At 38.6% G+C, this 13,566-nt stretch overlaps 1 protein-coding gene across 1 annotated transcript; it reads right to left on the bottom strand.

The window, feature by feature from the left end:
• Positions 1-1,145: 1,145 nt before the first annotated feature.
• Positions 1,146-12,373, bottom strand: LOC311263300 (acyl-coenzyme A thioesterase 5-like). Its single transcript, XM_084363262.1, has 11 exons — positions 12,214-12,373; positions 9,392-9,592; positions 9,165-9,264; positions 8,881-9,071; positions 8,214-8,383; positions 6,299-6,418; positions 5,195-5,277; positions 5,015-5,108; positions 4,714-4,794; positions 2,723-2,864; positions 1,146-2,636 (listed from the first exon to the last, which is right to left on the bottom strand). The coding sequence occupies exons 2-11, from the start codon at positions 9,585-9,587 to the stop codon at positions 2,500-2,502; spliced, it is 1,314 nt and encodes a 437-aa protein (XP_084219388.1). The 5' UTR covers positions 9,588-9,592; positions 12,214-12,373; the 3' UTR covers positions 1,146-2,499.
• Positions 12,374-13,566: the final 1,193 nt, after the last annotated feature.

Below are 13,566 nucleotides of genomic sequence, written 5' to 3'. Positions count from 1 at the left end.
GCAGCTCTGACCAGGACTATGACTTCAAGAATGAGAAGACATGGCAGGTGGGGGCGGGAGAGAAGGGACAAGGTGTTGGGCATCCGCAGCAGAAGAGAACGGCGTGTAGAGCTGGAAAACTTTCACCAACTGCGTTGGTGAGTTCTATTTACTTCATGTGGAGTTTGTTTTACAATTAGTTATCCAGGTAATTAAGCTCGTCTTAGTTCGGTAGAAGAGAGACATTTGAATTCAGAAGGTGTACGGTTGTATTTTATGTTCAGTACGCCAAAAAAGAAGAATGAGTGTTTTATCTTTTTATATTTTGTGAGTTAACTTTGTTCATTCATTACACTAACAGCTGGCAGATATACTGTTTGTCTTTGGGGGCAATCAGCCTCTTGCTGGTGCGGAGTGGTTTTACGAGACAGAACGGGATGGGGTTGTAGCCAACCTGCTTTTGTTGTTCATGTCCAATTGATAATATATTTCTCTTAAAACAGTCACTTTTGCGCCAATCTTCTGTTATGATAAAATAACCTTTCTAGTTACTCTCTGAAATATCTACATGGTTAGTAAATGAAATATCAGATTTTTCACTGAAGAACACAGAGAAATATGTTATAATAAATGGCTGTAACTTGCTTATGAAAGGTCAGATGAAGACAAAAATTAATATGGAAGTCTAAAATATCCAGGTAAAACATTTTAAATAACAATAAAAAAAACTTCCTAAGATCCTTTCTGAGTTAAGAGTTAAAAAATGCAATTTTCTTTCTTTAATTCTGGTAGATATCCATTCTCAGATGAAGTGAATGTAAAATTGGGACTTGAAATGAGCCAGACTGAAACTTAAGGTTCCCCTAATGATGTACGGCAAAATAAATATACACAGGACAATCAGCCGCCACAAAGTGTTCAACGTCTTTGAGAGTTAAATCACAGTCCAATATGCAAACTCCAACACAAGTTCTGGTTTTATCATAACAAAAAAAAAAACAATTAAGGAAGTCTGACTGAACCAATACTTACTAGTTGTTCACAGTTAATTGGATCTTATAATATTATGTTTTAGTTATTATCGGTTTAACAACTCATCTTACTGGTAACTGACTGAAAAATCTTGCAATAAAAGAGTGAGTAATAAATCAATCAGACACCAGGAATGAATACAAACAATGTTTAATGACGTAAATAACAGGAAACCAATCAGTGGAATAAACAATCTGTACAGATTATATGATTCTGATATTGCCTGAATTACAGCAACGTGTCACGTCTCTAGACGACCACACACACCCTCTGAGTAGAAAACTGGCAGTTCATTTGCATTACAGAGATACTTCATGTGAAATCAGCAAACTTGTTTTTTTCTGTTGTTATTTTCAGCCATAACTGTAACGTGTCAAGATATACAGTAAAACACGGTGGTCCAACTTATCTGACGTTTCTGCTTTCATTATTTCATGCATTGTGTTGCTTTGCGAGAAACAACTTGGACTAACTGCTAGTTTTAGTCATTTTCTTTAGTCTGTGGCCCAACAGGTAAATCTGGTCTTGATCCGATCCGTCACCAATGCGTGTTAAAATTTTTTTAAAAAGAAGAACATTTTTTTGTATGGATATTGATGATTGCTATCATTGTTGGATGGCCTGGCTCAAGTAAAATCTTGCAGAGAATGATTGCCATACAACATTCTTCTATTATCTATTTTGACAATCAGTCATAACCAAAAAAGAACAAAAAAGGAAATCTAGGAATGTGTAATGCCCCTAAAACTCACTGACGGAACTCATCAGTAGTAAAGCTGATTGCCTGCACGTCTTTCAGCCTACATGAAATGTGTTCCCTACAGTCTCATAAAGTTTGGGGAGAGCAGTGTCGTCGTACTTTTCAAAGGCTTGATAAGGTTGCTGGTGTTGAAATTGGCAACACTCGTGCCAACCCTTGAAATTACAGCCTTGCACATGTCGGCATTTTACCGGTGGTGTTATCCAGCATAAAATATTGCCAAATAGCTGACATGTTGCTAGCTCTGTCTGACTCGCATGAAATCAACTTCTTCTTCCCCACTCAAAACACAGTAGTTGCCAGGGGCAGCACAGTGCAGCTTCCTGTATTGGCTTTTAGAGCAGCAAAGAAGAACTGATTGTGTGTAACGTTAAGCAGAGCTAACGGAGCTAACTGGGAAGTATCAGGGTCCTGTTTCTAAATTACGTGGTATCGGATAGGTGCATAGACTTGCGTACTCACCTTTACCAAAACCCGCATTGTTGGCAGTATCAGTGGCATTTCGAATATTGGTATCGGAATCAGAACAACTCTAATCTTTATGATGACCAGATTACCATTTCTGATTAGTTTTTCATCTTTTCTACTGATGATTCAACCAGGAAAATGACACGTCTACCCAAACTAGAACCTGATTCACCTGATTCAGATTGTCTTTTACTTATTGACATTTACTTGACTTTTACTTCCTGAACCTCTGATACTCTCTCCATTAGTTGTTGCATTGGTTACAGGTGGATCAATGAAGTCGGACCAGGGTTTCTGCCACTGTACAGATTCTCCGCAAGAAAGTCCAGCAATTTCCTCCAGACGTCTTCCTGAGCACGAGAATGTGCCACTGTCTCTCCGCCCCACAGAGCCATCACTGCAAAGAAAACAGGAATCAGAAACAGCCGTCAAAACCCAAGTCTGAACTCCTGATTTTGATTTCTAGTCTCAAGTTGAACCTACTCTTCTCTCGTGTCGCCATGCTTCTGAATAAACTGGCTCTGGCGTGCGGCGTGTACGGAGGTTCAATCAGGTGACCCGCATTCGGATATGACACGACGGTCAGCAGGTGGCTATTCCCCGCCCGCTCCATCATTTCCTTCATCTGGAGAAAAGAAAGTAAAAAGCCTAATCTTATATTTGTAGGAAGGTTTCAGTTTTTTTATTTGCACTCCTTGGATATGACCTGTAAATGTATATGTATCTTTGGTACTGTTTTTGTTGTTGTCATCTCTGAACTGTAAGAAATCTTCAGCAGACACTAAATTTCAAGACCCAAAACTTAAAATACTCTGAGATATTCAAAGACACCTTTCAAACCTGTCCTTAATCTGGAGAACATCCTCTGAGTCTGACAGTCAGAAGTCAGAGATGTGAGAAAAATACATGACTCTTAACCTCTTGAAGCTCTAGAAGCTAATGAGCTAACTAATTTAAAAAAACGTTGCTATGGATTCAAAATGTAGGCTACCAATGAAATATATAAGATCTTGAGAAAATCTATTTACACTTCATGAGTTTACTTTTTGAAACATGGTAATGGAACAAACCAACAGTGAATAAAGTAGTTAAAATGAGCTCAACCTTAAACATCTACACCGTAAAATGCAACACACATATTAATGCAGCAGTAATATCAGTCCAATCATGAGATATATCAGTAAAACACTGACAGAGAACATTTTGCTGATAACAGCCTACCTGTATACTTTTATGAAGGGTTTCAATGTTGGACTTTTACTTGTAGTGGAGTATTTTTAGTGTGTTGATCTGAAGACTTCTTCTACCACCAGTTTCACCAGGTTTATTACATTTATTCTTGATTTCCACCAAAAGACATTAAATCTTCTGCACTTGACTTGAGGTGTTGATGACGACTGAACATGATTGGATACCTCAAAATGAGCAAAATAGCTAATTCTGGCCCAGACAAAACAGAAATGGAAGCTACGACAGATACTTTGGTGGTTTAAGATGCTAAAACCGTAACTCAGCAAGCTACTCACTACAGGACAGATGGAGGACAGCTGCGGCTCATATCACGAGCAGTTTCGGAAAGATAGGAACGCCAAATCTAATTGTTTCTGAATGTAAATCTATTCACTCATTCCTCAGTCGGAAACTGCATCTTGTAATGTAATTGTATCTTAGTTGAAGCAAATTAAAGGAAACAGAATGTTAAAAGGATAACTACCGTTTTTTACAACCTGGACCTTTTTTCTAGCAAAATATATGGTCATTTACTCACCCAGATAACTTTGGTGTCATTTGGCGTCGTTCAGACGAAATTAGATCCAGTGTAGCGCCGATATATCCATATACTCAGAGGGGAATAGCGCTAGCATATCGTAACAAAATATTGGTGAAATGAACTAGTTTCGTGGCAGATAATGTGTTATATAGAGGCTGTGTGTCGATGCCCCGTTACTCGCATTATATGGATATATCGGTGCTACACTGGATCTAATTTCATCAGAATGACGCCAAATGACACCAAAGTTATCTGGGTGAGTAAATGACCATATATTTTGCTAGAAAAAAGGTCCAGGTTGTAAAAAACGGTAGTTATCCTTTAAGTCATGAGTACATGCTGCAATTTGGTTGACACTGAACAGAAACAGTTGCAACACCAGTTTGTTCTCTTCACTATCACAAATCCCTTTGTTTGCTGTGCTTGTGCACATTTTTGATGAATTTCTAGGTAAATGTAACTTCCAAAATGAAAATAATGAAACGGTTGACTTTTAATGAGCATACAAATTATTCTACAAAGTTTTGGTTCATTTACATACTGTATAGTGCTCTCTGTTCATATGATTATCTTGTTTTTTACTGTCTTATTTTTTAGTAACTATTCAGTTTTCTACTAGTTTCAATAAAGTTTAATTCTGCAATTTACAGCTTTGGACAAAGCCTGTTTTCTACATGTGATACTGTCACGTCAGTAAACTCACATCCATTGCAGACTCGGAGGCGGGCCAGTTCTGATCGTCCTCACCTACAACCACCAACAGAGGACACTTCAGTCGTCCCATCTGCTCAGAGATAAAACCGGAGGCATTTCAGTTTAGAGGAAAATCTGTCCAACAAATAAATGTTTTTGTAGATTTAGCAGAAAATGAAAGAATATACAATCATACACATCTATAAAGCAACATTATGAATTAACTGGCATTTTGTATTTTTTTGTAAAAATGTATTTACAAAACTGAAAAACTAACTCAAGGAGGACACATTCTGGCTGGTGATACTCACGTCCACTTTGAAAGCGAGGTCGCTGGGGATGGGCAGCAGCAGATCTCGCCAGATGAACTCGTTCTCCTCACTGATACGAGTCTTGTCAGCGTTTCTGATTGGACAAAAGATTTTTTTCTGCATCTTCCCTTTGGGCAACAGGAAAATCACTCACAAGAAACAAACAGCTTGTGAACTTACAGGTTAAAGTTCCTCAGCATTTCCTCCACAGATGCATCAACTGGCTGCACATGACTCCCACTAATGCACACCGCACACCTGAGCTGATATCACAAACACACGCACACACACACACACACGTACACTTAAAATACGTAAGTACATAAGTTTTACACAGGATTAGCTGAGCCAGAAACCTGATCAGAAAAATGGAGGAGAAGCTTGTTCTGACCGTCTCTTTCTAGCCTGAGCTTTGACAGACAGAAACATTATAACAGAGTCAGTGCTGGACAGTCTAGCAGTGACCCCCTGTGGACAAAAATGAGTAACACAGTCAGTGTACAAAAGGCCAGCTATCAGCGATGTTTTACTGAAGGTGTGCTGTGGAGATTTAGAGCGGGCGCGCTGGACACCTGGAGTGGGTGTGCACTGGACACAAGAAGCGGGCCAGCTTCAGAAGAGAGCGGAGAGTAAAGAGAAAAGAGACAGATGTTTTCCATCCAGAGACTACATTAGACATTACCATCGTGTGCATGCGTCCTTGAGACCTGTAAGTCCTATCATTTATGTTATCAGTTAATTTAATACTGTTGTAGTGGTTGACTAGTTAGCGTGCTTTGCCAGACTCTGTACCTGCTAGCTAGCATGTGGTTATTGATTACATAGTAGTGATGAAATGCCGTTTCTCCATGTGTGTATTATTGAATGCTTTGTTTACATGCCAAAGTAGATACACTAAATTAAGAATAGTAAGAAGATTAATAGTGGTTTAAGGTTGAATGTGTACAGGTGTATATGTGTATATATGTGTGTGTATATATACATATATGTATGTACTGGTGTATGTATGTAAATGTGTATGTATCTATGTATGTATGTATGTATGTATATGTGTATGTATATATTTGTGTAGTTGTACAGTAGCCACTGCACAAAGCTACAGGTAGTTACGGTCAACAAGCTTCTAGCACCAACTATCAAATGAGGATGTGAAAGTGAATTTTGTTGAGTCACTTTTCTGGTTGGACCAGGGACTGTTAGCTTCAGCTAGACTTTATAAAGAAGTAGAGCTATGTTTAGCGACGTCAAGATGATGAAAGTAACTTTCAGCAATAGTTGTCTTACTTTCATAACTTGGGAGTAAACAGCCATTTTGAGGGTTATACTGGTGCCAAAGGACAGACCCAACATGCCGATCCTGCTGCCGTGGACCTGAGGATGCTGCTCCAGGACTTTATAGGCCTTCTGCATCACAAAGACATGTCAGATAACAAACAGCTGTAACACAGAGGACAGGCTTTGAACATTTTGTGATAGAGGACAAAAATGAATATCAAATTCCCCCTCCAGTCAATCAGTATGTTTTTCTTCTTGTTTCTTCAATTGAATGTTCAACTTCACTGTGTAGAATGATGTATGTGCAGAGTTTGACACCAAAAAAAGTTCTCAAAGTGTACATTTTCTCTGAGCGCATTGAAAATCTGATCTTAAGAGGTGGAGTCTACGAGCATGATTTGTGACATCACAAATATTTTGGAAGCCAATCTTTGTCCAATATTTAGCAAACACAAGTGTGATGTGAAAACTTGAAGCCTCCAGTGCACAAACACTGAGAATGGAAATTACAGTAACGTAGGAGACATCATGTGTCTGCAGTTAGACCTGTGAAATGAAAAATATATTTATACTTCTGGAATTTTTTAATGAGGGACAAGTTGTAGGGGCCATTTGTAAGGATTTTTTAATTAGGTACACATTCAATACACACATTCAAGATTATTTGTATGTCTTAATAAATGTGTGAAAGGGATCTTTAAAGTACCATCTTGTACTTCTACCACAGCCAAAAATATTATAACTCTCAGTATAGTATTGAATCTTAAGCCCAATATGAATTTATGCCGCTGACTCATCAGTTAGTTGTCTTTGTCTTATTTAAATCTTGAAAAAATAATTCACTCATCTGTCCTGGAAGAAGAATCCCTCCTCTTACTGATCTATTTCTTTCAGGTCCAGCTGCAGCCACTCCCTCTTGTCCTGCGTTAATCCCCTTATCAACATTTACACCCACCTGACCTCCCTCCTCTGATCTTGGTTAAGTTTGCCTTCTCTAACTGATCTCCTGGTTTTGACCCTTGCCTGGCTCTTGATTTTGAATGTCTCAGAACTTTTTATCCTACTCTGTAAACCTCCAGCCAGAAAGCTAACATTAGGCTTTAAATGAATGACACATAACCACGACAAAGCTTCCTACTACACTACTACTACACACAAACTATAATGTGTTCATGGTAGGGCTGAACGATATGGTCAAAGAAACATATGATTTTGATGTGATTTAAGATAAGTGGAAATGATCATTTTTGCATCACAATTTTAATCTTCACTGAAAAAACTTTGTTGGGGTCTGTACCAAACATAAATGTTTTCTTACATCTGGAGAACAACATTTCTGGATCAGGTCATCTCTGCAGCACTATGGGACTTCATTATAATGCTGTGTTGTCACACATTTGACTTCTGCAGCTTCTTGCGATTGGGTTATAGCACTTACAGCCATATTTTGATGCTACATTTCTATAACAGTCTGATATTATTAAAAAGTAAAACTGTAAGAGCAATAATGGTAAAAGAATTGGTTTTACATCAGGTCACAGTAACAAAATCTCTCTAACTTCCTCCAGTAATATTTCATTTAAATTCTTGAGCAGTCTCTGGTCTGAGTGAAGGTGAATGACCCCTTGAACCAGTTTTATAGGTGCATAAAATAAATGCACAGAGATAACACACAACACACAGCACAACCTACATAGCCCCAAACCAGGTGACTCTGTCTATCTCACAGCCAAAATAAATGATCATCATCAGCTAATGGTTAGCTCAACTATTTTGTTAGTTGATAATATATCAGTTTGTTGTGGAGTTCTGCTACTCCTTGTGGCCATAATATCAAGGTTTTTACAAAATCCTTTAGTTATGTTGGGGAGTTTGGGATAAAGATTGGATTTTGTTTAGTAATTTAGGCGCTGATAAAGTTTACCTCAAAGTACTGGAGGTCCACCATCTTCCCAGTTTCCATGGTGATTTTAGGTGTCAGGTAGTCGAGGGCCAGGGAGGCGATGCCGTGAGAGGCCAGCAGAGACGCACGGTACTCCACTAACTTCCCTCCACCACCCCACAGATCCAAGAGGCCGGGGAAAGGTCCCGGTCCTTCAGACAACAAACACAGTTCACAGTTTACACAACTTTATTGTATATTGTTGAGGTTCCTCGTTCCTCCATACAAGGGCTGGACGATTCGGCAATATTCTTAGGCTTTACCAGATACACAACATGTATCTCAGTACTTTGAAATCTTCTCAAAAGCACTTCATAAATGCTGGCAAAATATTTTTGACCAAATACCTCCATCTCAATATTTCAACAATATTCTAGGTATGACTATTGGTACCTTCATAAAATATCAACACAATGAGATTTTTAATAAATAATCATCATTAATGTGGATATAATGACACATAGAACAGTCTGATAATCTCAGATAATGATATCCCTTTTCTGTAATACAGCCTTTAAAACCAGGAAAAGACAACACAACATGATATAAAGATACCTAGAATATAACATGAAAAAATAACGTCTATCAACATATTGAGATAATATTGATATATTGCACAGATATACTCCAGACTCTCCTGTGGTCCTACCTGGGGGCAGGAAGAGGGTCGCAGTGAGTCCGTCCTCTGTGATTGGGATCCTTCTGACACCGGGCGCCATGTACCAGCGCTCCACCACCACACTGGCCAACGACACCTGATCCATGAAGCCCTCAGTCTGGTGACCCTGGTACACTGAGATTGTGACCTCCATGGGAATCTGGACATTTGTCTTCCTTAACCTTAGGGATGATGGGAAAGAGTCAGCTCTGATACTAATAACTGATTCTGTATTGACTGTCATGGTCTGGATTGCTCCATCCTTGTTGGCCTACCTGAGCCCAGGTTTGCTGCCTGGAACTGGTCTGAGGCTCCACAGTAGACCCATCTGTTCAACCCCAGAATATGTCCCACCCAGACTGGGATCCTCTGAAACTGCAAAGTTAAAGGCATGAAAATGATTCAAAAGTTTTTTTCTGCAATTCACAAACATTCCAATACCTGCAAACAATTCTACATTAATATTCCTGAATTTTCCAAGTCTGGGCTTTCAAACGTGTACCGTTCACAGTCCCAATGGTGTTGCTGATGTAGTGACCAAAAGCCTCCCAGCTGTGTCCATCTTCACACTTGTGGAGGGCGTGGACGGTCAGCTGGAAACCAGGTGGGGCATTCTGGACCAGGATGATAAACTTCTCATCCACGAGCCCTCTGGACGGCTGGACCAACAGCTTCACAATACACTGCTTCCTGTCCATCGTAACTGAGCAGACAGATAATATATTTCATGACAGCATCAAATGTGTTTGTCTGTGAACATCAACCTGATTTTTCTGGGGGGTCGCAACTCAAAAAGAATGAGAACCACTGGGTTATATTACTGAGTTGTACCAATAATTTCCTTAACATGTCATTTACTGTAATCCAGGATTTGATTGAATGAATGCAAATTTATTTCAGAAATGTGAAAACTAAACAGAAGAAAAAGTGAAATTAGTTCAACAAATAAGGAGAATAAAATGAAAAGCATGTTACAAAGTATATTGCCTTGATCCTAACCCTTCTCCACAACACAAAGTAATTAATCATAATCAGTTTACTCCCATTCCTGAACCTGTATACCTTCGTATGCTCCCATCTAACTACATACAATTCAATATACTATATGTACAATTAATATATTACATATTATATATAAATATATTGACATACACACATACATGCATATATATATGTGCTGAACACACATACATATACATCTATGTACATCTATGAAAACACCTAGCAATTTTTAAAGTCCTCTTTCACCCCTGTACCTTTTGAAAATCATCTCTTTGTACCTCTTTTTTTAACTGGTTCATGGTTGGACATTGCTTTAACTCCCTGCTCATACCATTCCACAGATTCACACCGCCGAATAAAATGCACTTTCTTTTTATAGACGTGTGAACGGCTAGCATCTTGAAATTACACTTCTCCCTTAAATTATAAACCCTCTCTCTATAAAAAAAAAAGTTTCTGAATATTGCCTGGTAGTAGTATGTTTCCTGTTTGATATTCCACCAGGTCAATGACCGTTTAAGCACGGGAATATAAAAATTAAAAGTTACCTGCCGGATCCCGAAGCAGCAGGATTGTAATGTGAGAAAAAGAATTTGAGAGTAAAGTTCAAACCCCACCTACTCCACCTAACTGGCTTTCTGATGAGTAAAGTGAGCATGGTTGCTGGATCATCTGTTTTTACAAGTTACTGAAGTTAAAGATTGCAGCCTTTATGCTGCTGGAAAGAAAAGTAAGTACCAATAAAACTTTTATAATAAAACTTCTATTCTGCCACCAGCAGTTAGTCCCAATCAAACCAGGATACTATCACATGTTGTTGCACTGTAACTAAGTGACATGAATCCAGTTTCTTTGATACCATAGTTTATAGTTTTAATGATACCACTGGTCTAACTATTGGTTGAGGTTTCATAATCAAATCAAATGAAAAAGATGAATACTTGTACTGTTTTTACAGTTAATTGCTTACAGTAAAGACTTCAAACATTAACTCTGCACTGATTCCTCTGAGGGCAGAGGAAACAACATTACATTACTCAAAAGTGTCTTTTGTTAAGAATTATGCTACAGCCATTTTAACATACTACAAGGAACTTTTAACTGCTTCAGAAACTGTCCCAGTTTAATACTGATGCCGCTATTAGACCTACATAAGCAAACACAACCATCTGCGAGAAGGTTTTCTCTGAATAATTAAAATAGTTATTCTTAAAGACTGTCAGCTGCTCGGATTCTGACTTTTCCGGGTTAGAATTATTTTTTTTCATCTATGGCAGACTACTGAGGATGAATTGAGTCTCACAGAGGCTGCCAGAATCAACAGAAAAACTAAAGTCCCTAGTAGCTTTAACAGCAAGCCACCACTCTGTAAATTGTGGTTGTAACAGTTCTTAAACACTTTTAACTACAGCTGCAAAAAGCATGTTTTTGCACAGTGATAATCTATCACTGGCTTTTATACATCGGTGGAGGAAGTATTTATAATAAATACACACTGTAACAATACTGCATTAAAAGTAAAAGTCCTGCATTGAGACTGTGTCTTCAGTAAAAGTAAGAATTTACTACAAAATGTACTATTTGGCACAGTTAAAGGTTCATATTGATTGCTGAAATGTAACAGAATTCCCTCAGCCAAGGAGATTATGTTTTTCACCCTCTGTCCTTTTGTTTGTTGGTTGGCTTGTCAGAAGGATTACACAGAAACTACTGAACAGATTTTCATGAAACGTGGATGGGGAATCAGTTTTCTGGCCCAGAGCAGACCCAGTTAACTTCTGATGTGGATCCGGATAAAGAGACGGGTACAGGAAGTTTGTCTCTCTCTTTAACATTGCAAAAAAGGATTTGTCCTGCATGGATCTTGTTGAAAAAGCCGCTGGTTTAGGTGGCTGGTATCTACAGTATGGGTGAGTAGTTAAGGGGACTCTTGTACCTTGACTGAGGTATGCTATTTACTGAGTGTCATTCATTGATAGGAGACTGATATATAATCTGCAAGTAGTAAGAAGTAAAAGTACAGTATTTGTCTCAGCGTAAAATGAAAATACTCAAAGTACCTCAAAACTGCATTTAGGTACAATTCTTGAGTAAATGTACTCAGTTACATTCCACCAATGATATTAACGTTAGTAAGCCGACCTCAACACAACCACAAAATGGTCTGTCATTTACAAAGACGTTACTTCTACTGAGGGTATACACGTATAATGGCTAACTGTGTGTGTTGGCTACCACTCAAAGTCCACGAAATCCATTCGCACCAAACTGCACAACAGTTGTTAAAGTATCTAGCTAACGCCATTTCTCAACTATACTTACTGTATGCGCAGGTGTTAAGCTGTGAATCGACCTGTGTGAGTCAAACTCTGACAGGGCACACCGACCGACAGCTGAGCTTTACTTCACAGTCTTAAGTTCAGCCTCTGGACACAGACAGCTTCAGTCTCCTCCCACTGCAACATCAACGGGACTGGACACAAGATGGCGCCGCCGAGTCACAGATACTTTGCTTTTACCGCCCATCGAACGTTCAGCAGCCGAGTTGCATCATGGGTAATGTAGGTGTCAGGTTATGACAGTGAAGAAGAAGACATGGAAATAAAATAGATGACATAGTGCACTGATTTTAATACTTTTCTCTTTTAACAGTCCACCGTGAGACCCTAAATGTTGTAGAGGTTCAATGTGGAGGATTCTAGACATGTAGGATCTGAAGCATGAGGCAGGTGTTGGTGTAATTCGTGGATTTTCCCAACTAAAGATGTCAAATTTGTCAAGAATGTTGCAGTCAGGTTAAGTATCAGGTTTTCTGTCAAACACATTGAGAGTCTGCTGTTACACAGAGAGAATGGGTTTAAGTGTTGTACGTGTTAATTGAGTCCACGTTGCCATAGAATATATTAAAGGGGCACTATGTAGTTTTGTGGAATAAATTCAAACTAAGAATTTTAATAGTTACAATATTAATGAGGTAAGTACGGAAGCCCTAAAGGGCCATGCATTCATACATTTTATTTCCTCCGTTTTCCCGTGATAATGAGTTGAGAAATAAAATGTATGAATGCATGGCCCTTTAGGGCTTAAGCTGTTCTCAGAGGAAAATAAAGTCACCAGAACTCTGTTTGAAGCTAGAAAGGTGGCAGGGTCCACCAAATGTAATCGGTAGTTATTCAGTATGAAACAGTGTAGTCCTTCAAGGTCATTTTTTTGTTCAGTTTATTCAGTCATGGAAACAGAGTCTGTTAATTTAGTTTGTTAATGCATAAAAAAATATTACACAAAAAAATGTCTTCCCCAAAACTACATAGTGCACCTCTAAGCAGTGGACAATCATTGCATTTATATAGTTTTGCAGCTGTAGTCAAAAGGCATTTTTTATATCGGTTACCTAAAACGGATGGATGATCTCTCCAGACACAGACTTTGGCCTCAGATGCAGAGTGTCTTTGTAAATCTTTTGCGTTAAGCTTTCTTAACAACAAGAATAAGTTACGTATTTAACTCACAATATTTGCTCAATCTCAGGAGACTTGATCCTCCATGATCTTCGCACGGACACCTCGACTAATTTACATAATAACTTCTAATGTGAATCTGTGTGTGGATCATGACTATTTGCCCCCTCTATGAAGATTAGTGGGTTTTTAGATGATGGCGATGTGGTAACTGACT

Source organism: Pagrus pagrus (genome assembly GCF_965226575.1).
Source record: "Pagrus pagrus genome assembly, chromosome: 10".
Lineage (NCBI taxonomy): Eukaryota > Metazoa > Chordata > Actinopteri > Spariformes > Sparidae > Pagrus > Pagrus pagrus.
This window is presented reverse-complemented; position numbering and strand designations above follow the sequence as displayed.